Genomic DNA, 24,195 nt, shown 5'->3' on the forward strand with positions numbered 1-24,195 from the left:
GTATAATTATAATTAAATATAATTTTAAATGAAATCAAATCAGTTTGTTGGTTCTTTCTCCAATTTTGGGAAGGGTAGTGCTTAGTGCTGATCTCAAATGTCAAATGTGTCCCTTCACCCACAAAAATTAGGCATACAAGAAAAAAAACAATGAACATTATACTGTATACAGGATAGATCATTTTAATCGAAAAATGGTATAAAAATAGCAATATTACATAAAGCAGAGCTTCTCATTATACACAAAGTTTCTGTTCAGATTTAGTTACAACTAATGCAAACCCAGCAATACTGCTATTTGAATTTGCCAGTAATTTTCTGCAAATCCAATCAATATTGCCACCCAAGAGTATATAATTATAATACTAATAAAAAAAAACTGATATGCTTATTCTGAAACTGGATATTGGAACATATTGTGAGAAATAGCTTCCACAGCTGACTTCCCAGAAATAAAGTGCATATAAATTATCATTTCTGTGTGGAAAAAAAGATTTTAAAAATCCAGCAAAAACTACAACCTCTTTTGACATCACCATCAGGAGGGTCCTCATCACTGTTAGCACTTGAGCAACATCAACATCTGCAGAAGTTTCTTTGTCTGGTAATAGCAGAAGCCCACCTGGATCCTGATCACTGACAAAGAAAGGACATTTCCGTAATAATGTATTGTTTATTTCATTTCATTTATTTATTTAATTTTGTTTATCCTGCCTTTATTATTTTTATAAATAACTCAAGATGGCGAACATACCTCATACTCCTTCCTCCTCCTACTTTCCCCACAACAACAACCCTGTGATGTGAGTTGGGCTGAGAGAGAGGGACTGACCCAAGGTCATCCAGCCAGCTTTCATGCCTAAGGCGAGACTAGAACTCACAGTCTCCTGGTTTCTAGCCCAGCACCTTAACCACTAGACCAAACTGTCAATCAGCAAATACTCCATAACATCAATTTTCAAACAAACCAGGAATGGGCAACTTGTTACTCTCTAGATCAGTGTTTCCTAACCTTGGCCACTTCTAGGCATATGTAATTCAACTGCCAGAATTCTTATCAATGGCCATGCAGGCTATTGAATTCTGGGAGTTGAAGTCCACACACCTGGAAATTGCCACGGTTGGGAAACACTGCTCCAGATGATGCTGAATTCAACTGTCAGCCACTCCAGCCAGTATGACCAATTAAATGGATGCTAGGATCTGTCATTCAGCAACATATGAATGGCCACAGTCTCCCCACCCCTGAAATAAAGCCATGTATTTCTCAGTATAGTCCTTATGGCTGCAGTTTATCTTTTTAAGTAACTCAGACAATGTTCCTATGTTAACCATTTCTAATTTTTTCTTTCCTGAAGCAGCAATCTCATTCTCATGATCTGCAGGCTCATATCAGAAAAAAACAGATTAGAAAATGTAAAAAATGCACGTGAGATAATTCAATCAAGGGATGCATAGATAAACTTGCTTACCTAAAATATGCACAAAGGGATTTGAAAGTAAGTTGCACAGATGGCTTGTGTTTCTGTTCTGTAATGTTATTCTGTAGAACAGAAAAGACTTTTTTAAAAATAAATCTCACAAACATACATTTTTGGCAACTGAACAAATAAGCAGAACAGAAAGTTTAAAGTACAATGACATACAGGGAGCAAGGGTCATATTGTACTTAAAATGTTGAATTTAAATTGGGAAGATAAGAATTTGACTGTATGATGATTTATCAATCAGATTTGGCCTTCTGTATCTCACAGGACTGTTGGGTGAGATAAAATGGTGGAGATGGAATCTGCATAACTGAGATGCTGTATAGTGAACATGAACAAGATAAAAAAGTAGTTAATAAATATTAAAACTAGTAAAGAAATGTGTTGCTGGAAGGCAGGTTGAGACAGGCTGGACAGAAGATGCATGCATCTGAAGAGTCTAATCTAAAAAAGTACAATTTTCTTAGCATATACTACAAAAATTGTATTTCATCTATCTTCACAACATACCAGCATTGCAAAGAGCTGCTCCCGCCGGGTATGTCTATGGGGGAAAAAGATGGCCGCTCCATTGAGTAACGTGTTAGTCACTTCCTGTTTCAGAGTCTTCAGTGGCGTGGACTCACTGTCACTGTTAACAACTGTTCATTAAAAAAGGTAAAATTATGTTGACCGAAGAAACCAGGAATATGTTTAATTCCAATTCTTTTTCCTGTTTCTAAGCTTCTACTTGCAATCTCATTTCCTATTTCCTCTTTTCTTTAAGATCCATCAAGATGAACCACTTAATGCTATCATTGTTTTTGGAGGATAAATTACAGCCCACTAGGAATGCAACTATTTCAGCAGTTGTTCCAATCTGTGATGCCTACAAAAGGCTGGAAGATGCTATAACAACTACCACACCAACAGAAACCAGCTGATATGAAGTGGCTTAGGATTCAACCTGGATGAATGAGGCTTAGGCTCCAGAGAGGCTTTTAGATAGAGATTAACTGACATTCTTGGGCACAAGGACCCTGCAATTTTTTTTAATTCGGTGAATTGGGAATGAACTGACCACAGTGAGAAATAGTGGGGAGACTAAAAATGGATGAACTTCAGGTACAGTTAGCAATACATTTTCCTCCCTCCCTAGCAGAAAATATACCCAACTCCAAGTGCCAGTTATCTTGGGATCTGAGATCACAAATAAGGCACATTGGATATCTGTCATGGAATCAAGGGTCAGTAGGGGATTTCGCTCCTGGTTTCCAGGAAGATCGTGGCAATTGCTTTCCCTTTCCCCACAACTCCTCAAAGAATTGCCAGGTGCCCTGGGACTGGAAAAAAATAAAGTGAACCCCTCTCTCTCTCTCTTCATTGGCCAGAGAACTAAGGTGCACGAAAGTTTGAATTTCTGAGGGTTGTGTATCATCATCTCTTGGGTTTAAATTATCATCAGACTCCTTTGGTTAAAAGGTGGAATATAAAATTTCAAAACGAAATGAATATGTTTAGCCCATTATTTCCTACTGACAGAAAGACCTGAAAGTCAAAGTGGATACCATTAATCAAGATACTTCCAGTCAGATATCACAGTAACTGAACGTGGGACTTGCTACATGCCTCATATATTTTATTAAAGGGAGAAGTTAACAACGTGAAATTGGTGGGTTGTAGTGAAAGACGAGAGGAATCACCTTCACACAGATGTTTATAAAGTTCCTCTGCTGCTTCTGTACTTTCAAGTGTTCTTTTCTGAGCAGATTCCTCAGTCTTTGCAGCTTTGGGATCTGATGTGAGGACCGAGAAGCAACTCTGAAGAAGCTGTAACAGCATGGCCTGCGCATCAATGCATTCTTCTCTTGGGCTACAAAGAAAAGCCACAAAACTACTGTCATGAAACTACTGTTAAGATAGTTCAGCATTTAAAAAGCTTTCCCTAAACACAACTAAGCATAGAACCTTAAATTGCGTAACTTCCTATATACCAACCAGCTGAAAATCTTCATAACACTTTGTTGTAGGAATTAAGAATTAATAAATGCATCCAGAAGGCCCTGTGTATCACAGAGTTCTGGAAAATTCAACACCTTGCTTTAGATTTTTATTTTTCTCAACTATATAATGGTTTCTTTTCAACAATAGCACTGTGCCCGCTGATAATTATAAATGTGGTTTATCATAGCTGTGACTTACCAGTTTCATGTCTTCCAATGTTCTGATTTGTTACACCCAACAGGACATTGTGGTTGTACTCATGTACCTGGCAGTAGCCCAAAGCTGAAGGTTTTGTTCACTATTAATAACTACCACAATGATCAAACATTCAACTAACTGTGGCTACTTTGTTTAGTAGAATGGAAGGGGACCTACTTTTGGTGAAGTTTACTATAAAAATTCCAGAAAAGCTTTAAATCCAGGCCTGTGAAGTCCAGATATGATTTATACCGTAGACCACTTTCTTTCTTCTGCACCTATAAAAGGAATGACTAAATAATGAGTTGGAAAAGAATTTGATATGAAGTAGATTTTGCTGGGACAGGAGGAGGAACTTTTAAACAGCACTTTAAAAGGGAACAGGTTTTGAGAACAAAGAATCCTGTGACATTCTGAAGACAGGAAATTTATGATGGAATAAGCGTTTGTGGATTTGCATCATGCACCAGATGAACTGCAGTCTGATGAAATGGAATCCAGTCAATGAAAGCTAATGGCATTATACATCTGGAAGCCTGAAATGGGTCATATAATTATGCGCTCGTTATTACATAATCTATGCCACTGTCATTATTGGGTATCTCTGAAGCATATTCAAAGTGTTATGGTAATCTAGTTTGGATGTTACTAGGACATGTATTTCCATTCTCGACCATCTCTTTTGAACAACGGACACAGCTGGCACACCCAACTGTTACTGGTGGAACAAACTCGGGGATATAAATGCAACTGGGCAGATAAAAATGCCTCAAACTGCAAATCTGCATTTTGAAGAGAGGGTGCATCTCGTCCAGATTAATAATCTACTAATGATCCCTGTACATATCTGAACTGCATACAGAACGGGCTTTCTTGAAAGTTTACAGCATTTCACATTGTTCTTGACAAGATCCTTTGTTTTTATTAACAGCTTATTAAAACTGTTGTCGATGTGTCTTTGCAAAACACTCTAGAGAAGAGCGGCTGCAGGGAATCGAGTGCCACATACCAAGTCTTGTGCAAGCTGCTGGATGAAGGACAGAGTTTTTAGAAGAAGCGTCATCCCACAAACAGCATCGCCATTTAGTCTGTCACATTCCCTACAGCTCTTGCTTCTGCTAGGTTCTTCGGACGCCGACCGGATATACCCAAAGACGCTTAAGCCTTGCACTCCGAGACGTTCAGCTTTCTCTTGCCTGGTGCACAAGAACTTTACCATCAAGTGCTAGAAAAGAACAGAAAGGGAACATGAGCCCCAAACTACTTTTTTAAAAAAAAAAAATAATAATAAAGACTAAACCCTTTCACATGAGGATTTACAAATACATTCCTATGTACAGAGCTGTGAGATATGGTTAGCTGGGCTGTTTGTTCAATTTTCAATTCTTTTAATGTCGATATCAGTGTTCTCAATCCGTAACACTAAAGCGTTTGACTCAGGTCATTATCGAAGAGTTTCTTTCCTGCTGGGGGAAATGCCTTTAACGCAATGCCGGTCACAGCCCTTAGCGCGCATCATCTAAAATGGCGTATGGCTTTTTTCATTAGACCAGGAGTGTGCAATGACCGTCAGGTCAAGGCACATACTATAAAAGAGGGCAGGGTCGGGACCCATTTTGGGGCGGGGGTCATTGGGGATTTAAATATCTTAAAACCTTGCAATAATTAAAGTATTCTTTTTGCTCCTTAAACTTTGACAACAACAAAAAAGGGTGTATTGAACCACCCACCTGGGGAGGGGGGCACACAAGGGATGCCAGCAGGACATCTGTGGCCCCAGACTACACCTCTGCTTTAAAGCTATACTTCGTTACAATCAAATATATACAGATTTACTCTATTAACAGCAACGATATAACAGTCCCTAATACAGTTTGAATTGTGCAGAACAACACTCACCAAATTGGGGTGACAGTAAAAAAATTAAAGCAACAGAATGATAGATGCTGTCTGTAATGCTTCCTTTAGCTTGATGTAATTGGGATATCCAACAGCAAATTAACACACATGCCTCCATTATGTCTGATATATAGTTTATGTATTTATTAGATTAATATCCTACCTTTATTTCTGAACAACTCTAGAAGGTGTAGAAAATGCTTCTACCTCTTACTTTCCCCGTAATGACAATTTTGTGAGATTGGTTGGGTGGAGAGAGAGTAAGTGGTCCAAAGTTACTCAGCCAACTTTCATGCCTAGGAGAGGACTAGAACCCAGTCTTCCAGTTTCTAGTTTCTAGTTCAGCACCTTAATGTCACGCGCTGCCTACTACTGAGGAAGACACAGACACTAATTTAGGAAAATTAGGTTCTGGTTTATTTCAGCATAGTGCATAGCTAGAAAAAGCTGAGAGTGAAGGATGCACGCCGGTACGGGATTTAAATAGCCCGCACCGGTCAGCGCTCCCCCCACCTCGGGTTGTGTCATCCCCCCAAGCCCTGTATGCTTTGTTGCCGGTAGGTGAGGGGTCGCGGGGCCCCTGCTGGTGCCCCGGGCTTCTCTCGTAATCTTCCTCCTCCTCCGGCCGGTGATTACTTTCAGCTGGTCGATATCCTTTGCGTTCCTGCTGACAGCTCCAGGTGTGCCTCGTGTTCCGCCCTGTCTTTGTCGCTCTTTCTTCCCCCTTGCGTTCTTTTGACTGGGTTTTCCGGCCGGGGTCGTTCCCTTCTCCTCGGGGTCTGTGTCTGTTGTTGTGCGTCACTTTGCTTATCTTTTAATCCCTTGCTCTTGTTTCCGTGGTATTGTTATGTGTGCCGTTGTGCTGACGCATTCAGCTCAACGGTGCTCATGACACTTAACTACATGAAAGTTCAATTTTGTTACAGTCCTTCCTAGCAATGCCTAATAAGCAAAGCTGAGATACAGACCACATTCATTTAATACGTTTAGACAAAGTTGGTCAGGATTCTGGCTTAGCTAGGAACAAGGAATGAGCCACAACATTAGCTCTCATTGACCCAAGTGGCTCCTTGTGACAAGGGATGTAACTAACTACAGACATCATTCCTTGCAGTTTGTTTATTAAATCACCTGAACCAGGAAGCCAAGATCACACCTGCTGAGGTGGCCAAGGATTTCCCTGGAAGGTACACAGTAATCCCTGTGCTCTCCCCACCATGTAGAACCAAACCAGCACATCAATACTCCCTGCCTACAGCACAGCACAGCACAGGACAGCACACCACACCACACCACACCCCAGGCAGGACTGAGCTTTGTGCTGTAAGGCAGGGAAGACTGGAGACATTTAGTAATACCCAATCCAGTATGTTTTTTTGTTTGCTTGTCCTCCAGGAAATGGCAGGTTGGGGAACTATTGCTTTTGGTTTGTCTAATAAGTCAAGTTGTAGGCTTCTCATTGTACCATCATCATTGTACCATAAAGTAACAGTTCACCCTTTTAAGTCTGGATAAGTGGTATGATGAGAGTCAGTCACTGGCTTTGGGCCAGTCACTCTCTCAGCCCAACCTACCCCACAGAATTCCTGTTGTGGGGATAAAATGAAGGACTATTCCCACGTAAGTTGTCTTGAACTTTCAGAGGAAAGACAGAATAGATATCCATGAACAAACAGAGGGAAAGTCTGCTTTACCTTAGAAATTCTACACTGCTGCATTTTGACTTCTGCTTCATCCCATTCCTCTTCCATTTCAAACCAGCCAACAGGATCTTCCTCTCCAAGTTCATCACATACTATCCCACTTCTGGAAAAAATGCAGCCAAGGTGAATGAATTTAATACTTGTACTTTATAACAAGCACAAACTGCCACAGGGTGGCTAGAGTAATGGGTTCCCAGTGCTAAACATCTTTTTCTGGGAAAGATTTAAAAGAATGGAAAGACTGGCTGATAATCAAAAAGCATTACTGCGCTGAGGAAAATGACAGCAAGGAGAGATCCCAATTCTGGAAAGGAGAGCTCAGAAAGATGTTTAAATATCCCTTCTAAGACCACTCAATTGGATTGAAATCAGACTGTGGCTGAAACCAAGCATTCAAAATTCCTTTTCTCAGAATCATGAAGCTGGAAGGGGTCATTCAGCCCAACCTCCTGCTCAATGAAGAAATCCAAACTAAAGCATCTACAACAAACTTCTGTCTTGCCACTACTTGAACACACTGGGTGAAGGGAAGCCCATCAGACCTCTAGGTAATGGGTTCCACAGTCACAATGCTTTTATTGTTAGCAAGTATTTTCTAATATTCAGTGGGAGTCTGCCTTCCTATAACTAAAACCCCTTCTTCCATATCCAGCACTTTGGGTTGATTCAAACAGGTCCTGACCCTTCCATGTTCCATTTTAAGGCGAAGATATTCATGCTTACCATTCGTTTTAGCATGATTTGTGCAGCACGACAAAAAGCATTGGCGAGAATGTCCCTGTGGATCAGTTAGTCAAATTCCACTTTAACATGGAACTAACTGTTGGGATTGTGCGTTCTGTCTCAACAGACTGCCATGCTAGGGAAAGCTAATATATACTTAGTTTTCAGGGAAATGTCACAGGTCAATACCAGAGCATGCACAGAAAGTCCCAGAGTCAACTGTTGGCATCTTCAGTTAAAAAGAGCAGGTACATAGTGATACACAAGACCTCTGTCTACTGAGATCCTGGGGAGTCACTGCCAATTAGAGAAGCCTATAGACCAATCTTTCTCAACCTTAGCAACTTTAAGATGTGTGGACTTCTTGCTGGCTGGGGAATTCTGGGAGTTGAAGTCCACACATCTTAAAGTTGCTAAGGTTGAGAAACACTGCTATAGGCTAACTTAGTAAAAGGCAGCTTCACATACTCAATGCATTAATGAGTCACATTTGTTTTGTACCTACCTTGCTTTTAAGAAGTGTCGGAAATCCTCTAGTTTCCATTTGTCATAGCTCTCAAATCTTTTGAAATGCTCCTCTGCATGAAATTTATCTGAAGAGGAGTTGTAAGCAAACACCAGCCCACATCGGGCTCCAATTGCTCCTCTCCGCACCTATGGGAAAAAAAGGATGTTCCAGCATTGCACAAACCAAGAAGAGAAAAACTAAGTGACTCTTCTGAGACTCGCTCATATAAACCTCCCTGTGACCTTATTCTACATAAATAATACTTTTCTCAAGTTTCAAATTGATTGGATGCATTATCTCAGTCATTCATAAAAACAGAGGACAGAGGTGTGAACTGCTTATTAATTTATTAAAACCTTGTTATTATATGCTTCTCCCCAAAAAACCCTCTTCCTATTGTTAGTGTCTTACTATTTGAAATATATGCTCTGCAAACTTTTTTTTTTGTTTTTTTAATGTGAGGCTAAACCTTGGAGCCCACAAGAGGCTAAACAAGTGAAATTTTATCTTTACTTATATAGGCCAAGTATGCAATTAAAAGTGAAAGAAAGAGATTCACAAAGAATATTTAAGAAGAGCATTCAGACCTTTATTCTTATTTGTGTGACCTGAAAGGCTGATTCTGTTCCAGTTGAGAGAATGATGCTGGCCTGTCTTTTTCCAGTCTCTGACAGGAATCCTTTGGAAAAAAATACAATATGCATAAACTTATCTGGAATGTTTAGAACAAACATTTCCTTCTTGATACATGTTTGGCTCAAGACTGTACAACTGGTGTGCACATTAATTAAAATCAATTGTGCCTAAGAAGTTCCTAATTTGAGTGTGCTCTTGGAGCTTGCTTTACTCCTGATGGCTGGCTGGTGTATAAAATGCACTTACATGTGGTCCTCGCTTAACAACCACTCATTCAGCAACTGTTCAAACTTACAACAGCACCGAACAAGTGGTACTTACAACCAGCCCTCGAAGTTCCAGCTGTCGCACTGTCCCTGCGGTCATGTGATCACGATCCAGGTACTCAGTGACTGGCTCGCAATTATGACATCACAGGGTCTTGTGATCACCATTTGCAACCTTCACTGCTGGCTTCCAACAAGAAAAGTCATGGGGAAGCTGGCAGGAGATTGCAAATGGCAACCATGAGAGGTCACGCTTAACAACAGCAACCGGAAGCGCCGGAACTGCCATCTCTAAGCAGCATGATCACGTGCCATCGTGCTTTATGACTGTGCCACTTAGCGATGGAAATTCCAGTCCCAATTGCTGTCGTTAACCAAGGACTATCTGTATTTCAAGCCAGTTACACATGCCCAGTTCTGCTGCAATGTGCTGAATATGGAGCTGGCTCTGAAGAGCATCTAAAAACTTTAGGCTGTTCAGAACATGTCTGAGAAAATGCTAACCAGAGCCTGTTATATGGCACATAGAATACTGCTTTTATAACAATTGCATTTGTTTCCAGCCTCAATTCAAATTGCTGGATCTTACCACCAAAATACTAAATAGTTTAAACTTACGATATGTGAAAAACACTTCCTACCATATGATCCCTTCAGCAAAGGATCGTTACCTTGTCGTGGTGCTGGAGCTTGAGCAACCCACCCCAGTATTCTTGCCGTGAAAACTAAATGGATCAGTACAACCAGAGATATGTCGGTATACCATCGGAAGATGAGACCCTCAGGTCGGAAGATGGTCAAAATGCTACTGGGGAGGAACAGAGGATGAGTTCAACTAGCCCCAGACGTGATGACGCAGCTAGCTCAAAGCCGAAAGGACGGCTAGCAACCGACAGTGCTGGTGGTGAACGGCGAATCCGATGTTCTAAGGATCAACACACCATTGGAACCTGGAATGTAAGAGCTATGAGCCAGGGCAAATTGGATGTGGTTATTGGTGAGATGTCAAGATTAAAGATAGACATTTTGGGTGTCAGTGAACTGAAATGGACTGGAATGGGCCACTTCACATCAAATGACCACCAGATCTACTACTGTGGACAAGAGGACCACAGAAGAAATGGAGTAGCCTTCATAATTAATAGTCAAGTGGCTAAAGCAGTGCTTGGATACAATCCAAAAAACGATAGAATGATCTCAATTCGAATTCAGGGCAAGCCATCGAACACCACAGTGATCCAAATATACGTCCCAACCACAGATGCTGAAGAAGCTGAAGTAGAGCAGTTCTATGAGGATCTGCGGCACCTACTGGACAACACGCCTAAAAGAGATGTTATTTTCATCACGGGAGACTGGAATGCTAAGGTGGGCAGTCAAATGACACCCGGAATTACAGGTAAGCATGGCCTGGGAGAACAAAACGAAGCAGGACACAGGCTGATAGAATTTTGCCAAGACAACTCAATGTGCATAACAAACACTCTCTTCCAACAGCCTAAGAGATGGCTTTATACATGGACTTCACCAGATGGACAACACCGAAATCAGATTGACTACATCCTTTGCAGCCAAAGGTGGCGGACATCTATACAGTCAGTAAAAACAAGACCTGGAGCTGACTGTAGTTCCGATCACGAACTTCTTCTTGCACAATTTAGGATCAGACTAAAGAGATTAGGGAAGACCCACAGATCAGCTAGATATGAACTCACTAATATTCCTAAGGAATATGCAGTGGAGGTGAAGAATCGATTTAAGGGACTGGACTTAGTAGATAGGGTCCCGGAAGAACTCTGGACAGAAGTTTGCAACATTGTTCAGGAGGCAGCAGCAAAATAGATCCCAAAGAAAGAGAAAACCAAGAAGGCAAAATGGCTGTCTGCTGAGACACTAGAAGTAGCCCAAGAAGGAAGGAAAGCAAAAGGCAACAGTGATAGGGGGAGATATGCCCAATTAAATGCAAAATTCCAGAGGTTAGCCAGAAGAGATAAGGAATTATTTTTAAACAAGCAATGCATGGAAGTGGAAGAAGACAATAGAATAGGAAGGACAAGAGACCTCTTCCAGAAAATTAGAAACATTGGAGGTAAATTCCAGGCCAAAATGGGTATGATCAAAACCAAAGATGGCAAGAACCTAACAGAAGAAGAAGAGATCAAGAAAAGGTGGCAAGAATATACGGAAGACCTGTATAGGAAGGATAACAATATCGGTGATAGCTTTGACGGTGTGGTCAGTGAGCTAGAGCCAGACATCCTGAAGAGTGAGGTTGAGTGGGCCTTAAGAAGCATTGCTAATAACAAGGCAGCAGGAGACAACAGCATCCTAGCTGAACTGTTCAAAATCTTGCAAGATGATGCTGTCAAGGTAATGCATGCTATATCCCAGCAAATTTGGAAAACACAGGAATGGCCATCAGATTGGAAAAAATCAACTTATATCCCCATACCAAAAAAGGGAAACACTAAAGAATGTTCAAACTATCGAACAGTGGCACTCATTTCACATACCAGTAAGGTAATGCTCAAGATCCTGCAAGGTAGACTTCAGCAATTCATGGAGCGAGAATTGCCAGATGTACAAGCTGGGTTTAGAAAAGACAGAGGAACTAGGGGCCAAATTGCCAATATCCGATGGATAATGGAAAAGGCCAGGGAGTTTCAGAAAAACATCTATTTCTGTTTTATTGACTATTCTAAAGCCTTTGACTGTGTGGACGATAACAAATTGTGGCAAGTTCTTAGTGGTATGGGGATACCAAGTCATCTTGTATGCCTCCTGAGAAATCTGTATAACGACCAAGTAGCAACAGTAAGAACAGACCACGGAACAACGGACTGGTTTAAGATTGGGAAAGGAGTACGGCAGGGCTGTATACTCTCACCCTACCTATTCAACTTGTACGCAGAACACATCATGCAACATGCTGGGCTTGAGGAATCCAAGGCTGGAGTTAAAATCGCTGGAAGAAACATTAACAATCTCAGATATGCAGATGATACCACTTTGATGGCTGAAAGCAAAGAGGAACTGAGGAGCCTTATGATGAAGGTGAAAGAAGAAAGTGCAAAAGCTGGCTTGCAGCTAAACCTCAAAAAAACCAAGATTATGGCAACCAGCCTGATTGATAACTGGCAAATAGGGGGAGAAAATGTAGAAGCAGTGAAAGACTTTGTATTTCTAGGTGCGAAGATTACTGCAGTTGCTGACTGCAGTCAGGAAATCAGAAGACACTTAATCCTTGGGAGAAGAGCGATGACAAATCTTGATCAAATAGTTAAGAGCAGAGACATCACACTGACAACAAAGGTCCGCATAGTTAAAGCAATGGTGTTCCCCGTAGTAACATATGGCTGTGAGAGCTGGACCATAAGGAAGGCTGAGAGAAGGAAGATCAATGCTTTTGAACTGTGGTGTTGGAGGAAAATTCTGAGAGTGCCTTGGACTGCAAGAAGATCGAACCAGTCCATCCTCCAGGAAATCAAGCCAGACTGCTCACTTGTTGGAATGACATTAAAGGCAAAACTGAAATACTCTGGCCACATAATGAGAAGACAGGGCACCCTGGAGAAGATGCTGATGCTAGGGAGAGTGGAAGGCAAAAGGAAGAGGGGCCAACCAAGGGCAAGATGGATGGATGGTATTCTAGAGGTGACGGACTCGTCCCTGGGGGAGCTGGAGGTGTTGATGACCAACAGGAAGCTCTGGCGTGGGCTGGTCCATGAAGCCACGAAGAGTCGGAAGCGACTAAATGAATAAACAACAAGAACCATATGATCCTGGCTGTCTTGTGAAGTCTTATGTGTGTCACACTTCCATTTGAAATTTAGCTGGGAAAAAAATTCCCTAATGTTGTGCCTAGGTTACAAATTGTCTAGTGCTTTGACAGCTGTCCTCCTTTAAGGTAAATATATTATTTGTATTTGTTTTATACTATTGTTTGAGATTATTGTTCTTTTCTGTTTGGTGTGTTTTTAATATTCTAAATTACTGTTTTATTCTAAGCCTCTTTGGTATCTCTGTCTGAGGCAAGTTGGAAATGTTTCTATTGAGACAAAAATGAGAATCCAAGTGAGCCCTTACCATCTCCTGTCCATGGCTCCACAAGGAGATTTTCAGGTCCTGATTTGTCTTCCTTTCCTTTGACATCACAAGCTTGCAGAGTTAGCTGCAGGGCTGTTCCTGGAAAAGCAGAGAAGCTTTATGAACAGACACAGGATCCCCAGTAGAGTCCAGCTGAACAGAGTGGGATGGGGATGACTCTGAATAGCCTATACGGTTTCAGCTTAAGTTCACAAGGATGATTCCAGGTCCAACATTTATGAGCAGAAATATGTGGTTGAAAGGAGAACTTAAATTGATTCTTCCCAATATACGACCAACAAGGCAAGTGTTGCATTACATTGGCTGTTCAAGATACACTTACATTTTAACCTAGTAGAGATACCATGGAGACTGTCAGTTAAAACAAAGGTAGGCAAATAACTATTTTTTTTTACAACAGATGCTGCAGAAATTAGTTAACCTCAGAAGAAAGTGGGGAGGAGAATCAGATGTGGATTTGTATGCAAAAGACTGAACTAAGCTCTACAACTACAAAAAATTATTTGGTTGAGTCAGGCTCAGAAGCATCCCAGTCTTTTGACTCCTATGAAAGTCAGCATAGTGCAGAGCTTAAGGTGTTTAACTAGGACCAGAAAGGCTTAGGATTAAGTCCACCCCATCACACCAAGGAAGATCACTGGGTGACTTTGGGCTAATCACTCTGTATCAGCTCTACTTTATCACAGGGTTATTATTCAGGGGGGGAAATGGAATGAGGGAATGCTACACAGACGAATGAAAGGCAGAATAGAAAACTAATACATAAAATAAATATTTGCCTATGACAAAAAAGGGAAAAGAGAATGGCAGAGAAACAGTTAAATCTCCTGCAAACTAGTAGTTGGAAAAATAATGCAATTTCTGCATGAAGAGGAATCGAATACAGTCCCTGGTTACCTTTGTTCACAGGATTATACAAGGTGAAATTAGAATTACAGTCCTCCTTTAAATTATACCTGCCTTAGTTTCAGGAACTCAGGGTGGTATATGTAGTGTTCCCTCCTCTAATTTTCTCTCATGACAACAACCCTGTGAGGTAAGATGGGCTGAGAGCATGTGGCTGGCCCAAAGTTACCCAATCAGTTTCCATGGCTGAGGCTGGACATGAATCTAGGACTGATGCTGATCCAACAGCTTAACCTCTCCACCACACTGGTTCGCAGTTCTGCACTGGATCTTCCCAATGCAAGGAACCTTGGTTCAGGAGGTGACTCGCCACGTACCCTGAACCAACTATAGTCTCTAAGTACACTCATGCATTATTCTGCACTGGCTCTAGTTTTAAAGGTGGACATTTGAAGGGTGAAGCAACAAGCCAACTTCCCAACCTTTCAGAGGTCCACAAGAGGCTACAATGATGCACCAGAATGTTTTTGAATCATTGAGGGGGGGAGGGCTTGAGAGAAGAGTGGAAACAGGAATAGAGCCTCTGAGAGGCAAACCTCTTTCATTCTCATCCTTAACCTCCCCGAACCCACCCAAAATCATGTCCCTGATTTTCAGCACAAAAGTTTTTCATGGTTGTGGGAAGTGGGAGTGTAAAGGATGGGAATGCAAATGACTTGCCTTCCAGAGGCCTGCCCCATTCATTCCCACCTTTAATTTTGCTCCCAAATATTGCACCACATAAAGTGGGCCATCTTGCAACAGAATCTCATCAGTGTGATTTCAAGAGCATGCGTGTGTGTGCATGCGCTCACGCACACAAAAGGGATGTTGGAAAACTTCATGTGGCCTATGGGCAGCCTCCCTGAGCTGTAGTTTGTGGGCTGTGGAAGTTTAGCAGAAGAACAAAATAAGCCTTCTGACGGCAACAGTATGAAGTCTGCCAAAGTCTGGTACAGAGAAGAATGAACACCTCCCAAGCCCAAATGCTCCTGGCGAAGGTTACCATATTTGTAGAGCAGGTTTTGCCTGACTGTAGCCATGGAAGTAATCAGAGAAGCAGCCTTGTAAGCAGCTTCCAAGTGGCCAGCAATTGTGCAAAGTGAATTCAGCACTTTGGTGAGGCTCCCTCTGGCCAGAGAAAATGCTAGCAGCGTCAGTTCTACTTCCGGAGAGGCACAGTAACTGGAATGGAGAAAAAAAGATTAAATTAAAAAACTTGCTATTTATCCTACCTTTCCAGCATCCTCCTCCTTTTTATATTCTGGCTCAACCCTAACCTTACCTGGTAATTCCCAGGAGAAAATTGTCCACTTCTTCCAAAACATTGGAAGATAAGAAACTTGAAAAGTCTGTGGAGCCAGGAGACAGAGAAAGAGGTGGCATATGCTGCAGTGCCTTCCTAGAGGACAAGACAAGAGAAAGAAAAGGCAGCCCATCAGAAATTGCGTTAAGCCAATCACAAGAAGACAGTTATGATGGGTAATATTTGCCCAAGAATCTGGCAACAAAGGAGTGGGGGATTTAATTACACTTTATTTATTTTACTTATTTATCAAATTTGTCACTGCCCATCTCTTCCCATTAGGGGACTCTGGGCGGTTTACAACAAAATAATCAATAAAACAATAAATATATAATATAATTGCAATATATAAAAATGCACTATATAAAATACAATTACAAGTAACTAATAAATATGGATAAAAATGAAGTCCAGATGGCAACGATCTAATTCAGTCCTTGCGTGGGATGAGCTCTTAGGGCACTAACCATCCCCAGGCATGACCATTCCCCTCCCGGCCCCAAGCCAGGTGGCAGAGCCAGGTCTTCAGATTCCTCCGGAAGGCCAGGAGTGATGGGGCTAACCTCACCTCTGGGGGTAGGATGCTCTAGAGGGTGGGCGCTATTGCAGAGAAGGCCCGCTTCCTGGACCCCGTCAGATGGACTTCTCCTACCAACAGGGTCCGCAGCATGCCCTCTCTGCATGACCGGGTGGGACGGGTTGATGTAACGGGGAAGAGGTGGTCCCTCAGGTAGCCCGGCCCCATGCCATGTAGGGCTTTAAAGGTGATAACCAACACCTTGAATTGGACCCGGAAGCAAACCGGCACCCAATGCAGCTCGCATAGTAGAGGTGTTATGTGCGCCCTTCTAGGGGTGCCAAAAACAACCTGCACGGCTGCATTCTGGACCAGCTGTAGCTTCTGGATACTCTTCAAGGGTAGCCCCATGTACAGCGGATTAGAGTAGTCTATATGGGAGATGACCAGGGCATGAGTTTGAAGGGCCTCTTGCTCCAGGAAGGGGGGTAACTGGTGCACAACACAAAGCTGCACAAAGGCCCTCCTGGCCATGGCTCTCACCTGCTCTTTGAGCAGGAGCCATGAGTCCAGAAGGACCCCCAGATTACACACCGGGTCTGTCTGGGGCAGTGCAACCCCATCCAGAACCAAAGATGGCTATATCCCGGATACAGAAGAGCCATTAACCCACAGCCACTCTGTCTTACCAGGGTTCAGCCAAAGCCTGTTGTTCCCCATCCAGACCCCTACAGCCTCCAGGCACCGAGAGAGGGCAGTCACAGCATCTCTTACCTCACCTGGGATGGAGATTTATAATTGGGGTATGACAATCATCCTAGTGATGATACCTCATCCCATGGTGATGGATGATCTCACCCAGCGGTTTCATGTAGATGTTGAATAAGAGAGGAGAGAGAAGCAAGCCCTGTGGCACCCCACAAAGAAGGGGCCAAGGATCAGATCTCTCACTCCCTATCACCACCGACTGGGACTGGCCCTGGAGAAAGGAGGTGAACCAGTGCAAAACTATGCCACCCACCCCCAACTCCCTGAGCCGACCCAAAAGGATACCATGGTCAATGGTATTGAAAGCTGCTGAGAGGTCAAGAAGAGCAAGGATGGATGCACTACACCCATCCCGCTCCCACCAGATATCATCCATAAGTGTGACCAATGCCATTTCCGTCCCATATCCAGGCCTGAAACCTGACTGAAAGGGATCCACATAATCCGTTTCATCCAGAACCCTCTGGAGCTGTAATGCCACCACTTTCTCAACCACTTTCCCCAAAAAGGGGAGGTGGGAGACTGGACGAAAATTGTCCAGTACAGTAGGGTCCAGTGATGGTTTCTTGAGGAGGGAGTGCACCAGCGCCTCCTTAAAGGCAGCTGGAAACACCCCCTCCCCCAAGGATGTATTAACCATCGCCTGGACCCAACCACATGTCACCTCCCAAGCTGTTTCCACCAGCCAAGAGGAACACGGGTCTAGATGACAAGTGGTGGCATTTACCATCGGAGGATCCTATCTGCCTCCTCAGGCCCAACAGAATCAAACTGTTCCCAGATAACTAGGTAAGTACGCTCCCCTGGTATCTCCACGGACCATGCCTCATGCTTGGAGTCTAACTTGGAACAGATCCGAGCGATTTTATCCTGCAGATGCTCAGAAAACTCCTCTGCACGGCCCTATAGGTGGGTCACTGGGCCCACTGTCCCCAAAAGGGATCAAGTAATTTTAAACAGGGCCGTCGGGTGGCATTCTGCAGATGCGATAAGAGTGCAGATGTATTGATGCTTCGCCGCTCTTATCGCCACAAGGTAGGCCTTAATAGTGGCTCTAACCAGTGTTCGGTCGGATTCGGTCTTTGTCTTCCTCCAGCAGCGCTCTAGGTGTCTCTTAATCCTCTTCAAAACCCTCAGCCCCTCCGTAAATCATGGGGAGTGTCGGGTTCAATGGGACAAGAGAGGCCGCACAGGCGCGATCCTGTCCAAGGCTCTGGCTGCCTCCCTATTCCAGGCAGCCAGGGACTCCGCTGGACTATGCAGCAGATCCTTGAGAATAACCCCAGCTCCCTCTGAAACCCTGCCGGGTCCATCAGTCGCCGGGGGTGGACCAATCAAATGGGTCCTGCCTCCCTGCGGAGGGGGGCAGCATAGGAGAATCTCACCAAGGCATGATCCGACCATGACAAAGGGGACAGATGTAACTCTCCCCCCAGATCATGTTGCCACTGCTCTGACAAGAAAACCAAATCCGCGGTGAGATCACTGTCTCGAGTTGGGTCCCGAATAATCTGGGACAGGCCCATGGCTGCCATGGTAGCCATGAACTCCCGAGCCATCTCTGAGTCACACCCCAGGGATGGCAGGTTGAAGTCCTCCAAAACCGTAAGCCTGGGGAACTCTACCACCAACCCCGAGATGGCCTCCAGCAGCTCAGGCAGGGCGGTTGCTACGCAGCAGGGAGGCTGGTACAGCAGCAACACTCCCAACTGTTCTCAGGAACCCAACTTGAAGAACAGGGTCTCACAACTGGCCACTTGCAGAGCAGGGCCTCTGAAGGCCACTAGAGACTCTCAGATGACAACCGCCACCACACCTCACCTGCCCTGGTGTCTCGGCTGGTGCCATACAGTAAACCTGGCCGGGCACATTTCTGAAAGAGGCACCCCCACCTTCGGGGCCCAGCCGGGTTTCGGTAATACACGCCAGGTCTGCCCCCTCCTCGGTGATCAAATCACGTATGAAGGGGGCTTTGTTGATGACTGACCTGGCATTAAGCAGCAGCAGCAGCTGGAGACCAGGGTCCCTATGAATCCGCTGTCCAGGGCCTGGGTCTGAGCGCAGAGGGCCGGAACACGCCACCAGTAACAAACACCAGGGCGTCTTCCCCGAAATGGGAACATTTGCCTTTACTTTTGTGTTTTAGCAAACTTTGCCTGTTTTTAGCTATGCATATTCCTGAATAAAGGAGACTGTTAGAGAATAGTCTTATACTTGCCCTACAACAGGCTCAATCATGACCACTTAATCTACAGAGAATTCAGGGAAATTCCAGCTTGCAATCAAATTGGTTTAACCCACGTCAGCCAGTCCAGCCATATCCTTCTTAGCTCTTCCTTGAAGGTACATTTAAAAGCTGGCTGATCATCAACATGGCTATCCATAAAGTGACATTTACAGTATATTGACCTTGAATCTTTTGGCCCCTAGCTGTTAAAATCTTTAAGTTGCCGCAATTTCTCCTTCACTCCATGGAGGCAGGGAGTGAGAGGTAGAAAGTAGTTAGCACTGAAGTCCATCACATAATTTTATACAACTTTATTTCTGAAATTAATAATTTACAGTTTTTAAAGCATTTTGGAGCTTTAACTTTTATTATGATGCATAGAATGATGAAAATATCTTAAAATCACTTACTTTAAAAAATGTATCAACATAAATGGAGATTTTAATGAGCGCCAGTGCTTCTAAGACAGACAAACCTATTGCATAAAGAGTAATTCATCTGATTTTCCTACCTTCCTTTTTGTACAAAGGCAATTTGATATTACCTGCTTCATTTTGAGGGTAGGGGAATATACCACATTAATAAAAGTGCAGCATGTATTTATTAAATTTATAGGCTGTCCAACTGTGGGCAGCAGGAATAAAGGAACTTGTTCCGAACCAAGAAGGTTTAGGATTTTCAATCAGTTTTTTGCATTCCTGGGTTACTAATACATCCACATGTTATCATTCAAAGTTCCAAACACAAGCTGCAGAGCAACCTTTCTCACCTGAATGCCCTCCAGATGGGTGGACCAATTCCCATAATTCCTCAGCCAGCATGATTATTGCTGAGAACTCTGGGAGTTAAAGCCTGAAAGGTGCCAAAGTTGGGGAAGGCTGACCTAGTTGAATACCTAGGTTAAACGTGAAGATGGATGAACGTTCTTTAACGCTAGAAAGGAATGTACAAGAAAGTATGTTCACACTACAAAACAGAGAAGTGATTTAAGGAGAGTTAACATGATGAAAGAGGAGAGAACTTACTGGGTATTTTGCAGGATAGCATGAACAATCGCAGGGTTGGTTTCCATGGATGCTGTGACCAGAGAGGTCAAAAGTGACCAGTACCAGATTGCTGAGGCATCACATACAGAGACACCGGCTTTTTTCACTCTTTGGTACCCAATAGCCCTGAGACCATGAATTCTTGTGTCACATCCATCACTAAGGCAACGCTTGATGTTAATCTGTACATCTGTCAAGAATATCAAACAAGCGTAATTTCTTCCAGCCAAGGCCAAACTGGAAATTTTAGAACTCAGTCAGTTCTTCATAATGCCACTTAAAAACAGCTCCCAGAGCACACAGCAACATAGTTGAATTAATCTCTAAGAGACACAATTGTATCTAGGCATACATTTGAGGCAATATAGATACATCTCAATTATTATAGGAAACATGAATATATCTGCCTAGTCAGCAAATCCAACCAAGGATAAGCTCACTCGCTTCTAAGATCCAGAAGCATTTGATCCATGGTGTCTTTTGAGGCAGGACTATTTTCTGGAGATCCTATGTAAAGTAGCCTATATGGGAGAATGGCAAAAGGTGAGTGCGCCTTCTTGAAGCAGTGGGAAAATCTGACAATTTAGAGAAAGTAAATGTCTAGCCATAACAAATTGTGGCAAGTTCTTAGTGGTAGGGGGATACCAACTCATCTTGTCTGCCTCCTGAGGAACCTGTATAACGACCAAGTAGCAACAGTAAGAACAGACCACGGAACAACGGACTGGTTTAAGATTGGGAAAGGAGTACGGCAGGGCTGTATACTCTCACCCTACCTATTCAACTTGTACGCAGAACACATCATGCAACATGCTGGGCTTGAGGAATCCAAGGCTGGAGTTAAAATCGCTGGAAGAAACATTAACAATCTCAGATATGCAGATGATACCACTTTGATGGCTGAAAGCAAAGAGGAACTGAGGAGCCTTATGACAAAGGTGAAAGAAGAAAGTGCAAAAGCTGGCTTGCAGCTAAACCTCAAAAAAACCAAGATTATGGCAACCAGCTTGATTGATAACTGGCAAATAGAAGGAGAAAACGTAGAGGCAGTGAAAGACTTTGTATTTCTAGGTGCAAAGATTACTGTGGATGCTGACTGCAGTCAGGAAATCAGAAGACACTTAATCCTTGGGAGAAGAGCAATGACAAATCTCGATCAAATAGTTAAGAGCAGAGACATCACACTGACAACAAAGGTCCGCATAGTTAAAGCAATGGTGTTCCCTGTAGTAACATATGGCTGCGAGAGCTGGACCATAAGGAAGGCTGAGAGAAGGAAGATAGATGCTTTTGAACTGTGGTGTTGGAGGAAAATTCTGAGAGTGCCTTGGACTGCAAGAAGATCAAACCAGTCCATCCTCCAGGAAATCAAGCCAGACTGCTCACTTGTTGGAATGATATTAAAGGCAAAACTGAAATACTCTGGCCACATAATGAGAAGACAGGACACCCTGGAGAAGATGCTGATGCTAGGGAGAGTGGAAGGCAAAAGGAAGAGGGGCTGACCAAGGGCAAGATGGATGGATGATATTCTAGAGGTGACGGACTCGTCCCTGGGGGAGCTGGGGGTGTTGATGACCGACAGGAAGCTCTGGCGTGGGCTGGTCCATGAAGTCACGAAGAGTCGGAAGCAACTAAACAAATAAACAACAACAAATGTCTAGCCACTTTCATAATCAGGGTACACTGGGATAACTGCACACCTCTGTTGTAGTAGTAATAGTAATTTTTTTCCTCAGAAGTCCCTCTAAATGTTGATTTCTGATAATTTCTCATGCCAAGAGGAAGGTATTCCTTTCAGACAAATAAATAACCTATTGCCAGCCCAAAAGAATATCAGCTGGAAAGTGTATTAGACTCTTTCAGAAACCATAAACTTGAAATGACCAAACTTTCCTCTTTTAACACTGGGAAGGCAGGCAAGTTAGATGCAAGCAAACACTGCAACGTCATTTCCAGAGGGGTACATCTGTATCTGTGCGTGTGCTGAACACATACACTCAACATCCCCCTATGAATTTACATGGAAAAAGATATGGATGATATGAGAGCAAAAAAGCAAAGGAAACCTACAGAGTTCCCATGTCTGTCAAACACAACAGTTTAAAATGGCCAGCGATACTCCTGCGACAGGGTCAGTTCTGGACCAAACTGTTTTGGGGGCTTGGAATAGAATTGCAAAGTGGCATTCCATAACATAACTGGATTAATATTGATTCAATGATCTGGTATATCATTCTGTATGAGTCTACTGAAATAAAGAGCACAACACCAACAATTTCAACAAGACTCATGCAAATGAATGTCCCAGTTGCCTGCACCATGAGATAACTCCTACTATGCCATTCTGAGTAGCAACTAGGTTCTGCCACTTGAGGCTGATTTGTCTCATGTTTGGAAGCTCAATTCTACTAAAAAAGAGAGAGAGAAAAAAAATCCCAGAACAAATAATTTACCATTTTTGACTTATTAGAACATTATTTCTTCTCAAAGCGCATATGGTTAGAGTTCAGAAAACAATAGCAAAAATTAAGAATAAATTCCTACATCTAAGTAATCAGTTAAATTTACACGCAATTAAGCCAGTACAGTATACCAACAGCAAAATGGCAGGTGGCCAGGCCATCTCCTGAAGTATTCACTTGGGGGGAAATAAAACCAGAAATCATGAAGGGAAGAGGGATTCCACTTGGATCAGAGTAGAAGTACTGGGATACGAGTCAACCGGCACTGTTTTTCTCACCCACGTTACGTTCCCTCAAAGTATTAACCACGGAGGGAAGTATACATCCAGCCATAATGCATATACATGAATATGTTTGTGGGGGCGGGGAGGTAATAGTAGTTATAATTTTTAAACATGGCAGAAGAGAACAGAATGGATTAACCCCCATTATTCCCGCAGTATCACCGTTTTATTATTGAGTCAGAGCCCCACTACCACCACCCAAGAAATACCCCGCATTATATAACCTTTTCAGCCCTATTACATCCACTCCAGTGGGGCTCCTCCTGTCTCTGTGCCCATAGCATTGCTGATCCACCCAGCGTAGGCCACAGTTTCTTGATTCAATTTTTAGAAGATTGTTTTGATTGTCACTGCCAGCATACATATTTAAGGGTTAGTTATAATTATGAAATATAATTATATTTCACGGAAGGGGGTGAAAAAATGGCTATGCCACCTCACTTGAGATGGGAGGGGGGGACAGTCAGTCTTGGGGGTGGCTGGTACTGTGATCGTACCAAGTACAAAACTTTTGCCATCTTGAATTTTACATTTTATATTCTGTATGTTTATATTTTTATTGCTATTTATGTATATTTATATTGTATTGATTTTATATTGTACTGTTTTATTGTTATTTTATTATCTGTAAGCCACCCAGAGTCGTTGGGTATGAGGTGGGCGGCAGAGAAATCTGATAAATGAATGAATGAATGAATGAATGGTACATGACTACTGCCCAAAAAGAAATTCCAGTGATTTCTAGAAATGCTATAAGCATATTCACATATTCAAGAATTGAGACAAAACAACTGAGATCTATATCTAAAAAGTGATCCCAGTTTAGAGCACTGGTTGCCCTTGAAAACGTGAAGGTTCAGAGTTCAAGGAAGGAAGATTTCTGAAAAGAGCAGGAGAAGGTGCTCTGAGCCTTGACCTTCCTACACTGTGAAACCCAAGAGTGAAGCCCCAACCTATTGAAGTGGAGGGAATCTTACTCCTTGCAACAATCGAACTGGCACATCAACATTCTGCACATACTGGAAAGTGCCAAATAATTTTTGAGCTTTTTCTTATTTATTTATAGACATGGGCACGTATGTATGCCCATGGAGTCCTGAGTATAACCTTATTTGGGTATTATAAAAGCCAGAGCAGCTCTCATGGAAGTGTTCCTGATAATCCATGCCCTGCCTCCACTGACATCG

At 42.9% G+C, this 24,195-nt stretch overlaps 1 protein-coding gene across 1 annotated transcript in view; it reads right to left on the reverse strand.

Annotated features, from left to right (window-relative positions):
- The window catches only part of ZZEF1 (zinc finger ZZ-type and EF-hand domain containing 1), a 91,019-nt gene that overhangs the window by 54,317 nt on the left and 12,507 nt on the right, over positions 1-24,195 (reverse strand). The window contains exons 6-18 of the mRNA XM_063298155.1: positions 20,239-20,449; positions 15,681-15,797; positions 15,402-15,580; positions 13,490-13,588; positions 9,089-9,180; positions 8,499-8,647; positions 7,262-7,373; positions 4,678-4,893; positions 3,846-3,946; positions 3,170-3,339; positions 1,998-2,128; positions 1,473-1,543; positions 522-636 (exon numbers count right to left, since the gene is read on the reverse strand). Of these exons, the coding sequence (XP_063154225.1) occupies positions 522-636; positions 1,473-1,543; positions 1,998-2,128; positions 3,170-3,339; positions 3,846-3,946; positions 4,678-4,893; positions 7,262-7,373; positions 8,499-8,647; positions 9,089-9,180; positions 13,490-13,588; positions 15,402-15,580; positions 15,681-15,797; positions 20,239-20,449 (1,763 nt within the window). The remainder of the gene's footprint in view (positions 1-521; positions 637-1,472; positions 1,544-1,997; positions 2,129-3,169; positions 3,340-3,845; positions 3,947-4,677; positions 4,894-7,261; positions 7,374-8,498; positions 8,648-9,088; positions 9,181-13,489; positions 13,589-15,401; positions 15,581-15,680; positions 15,798-20,238; positions 20,450-24,195) is intronic.

Source organism: Candoia aspera, chromosome 1 (assembly GCF_035149785.1).
Source record: "Candoia aspera isolate rCanAsp1 chromosome 1, rCanAsp1.hap2, whole genome shotgun sequence".
Lineage (NCBI taxonomy): Eukaryota > Metazoa > Chordata > Lepidosauria > Squamata > Boidae > Candoia > Candoia aspera.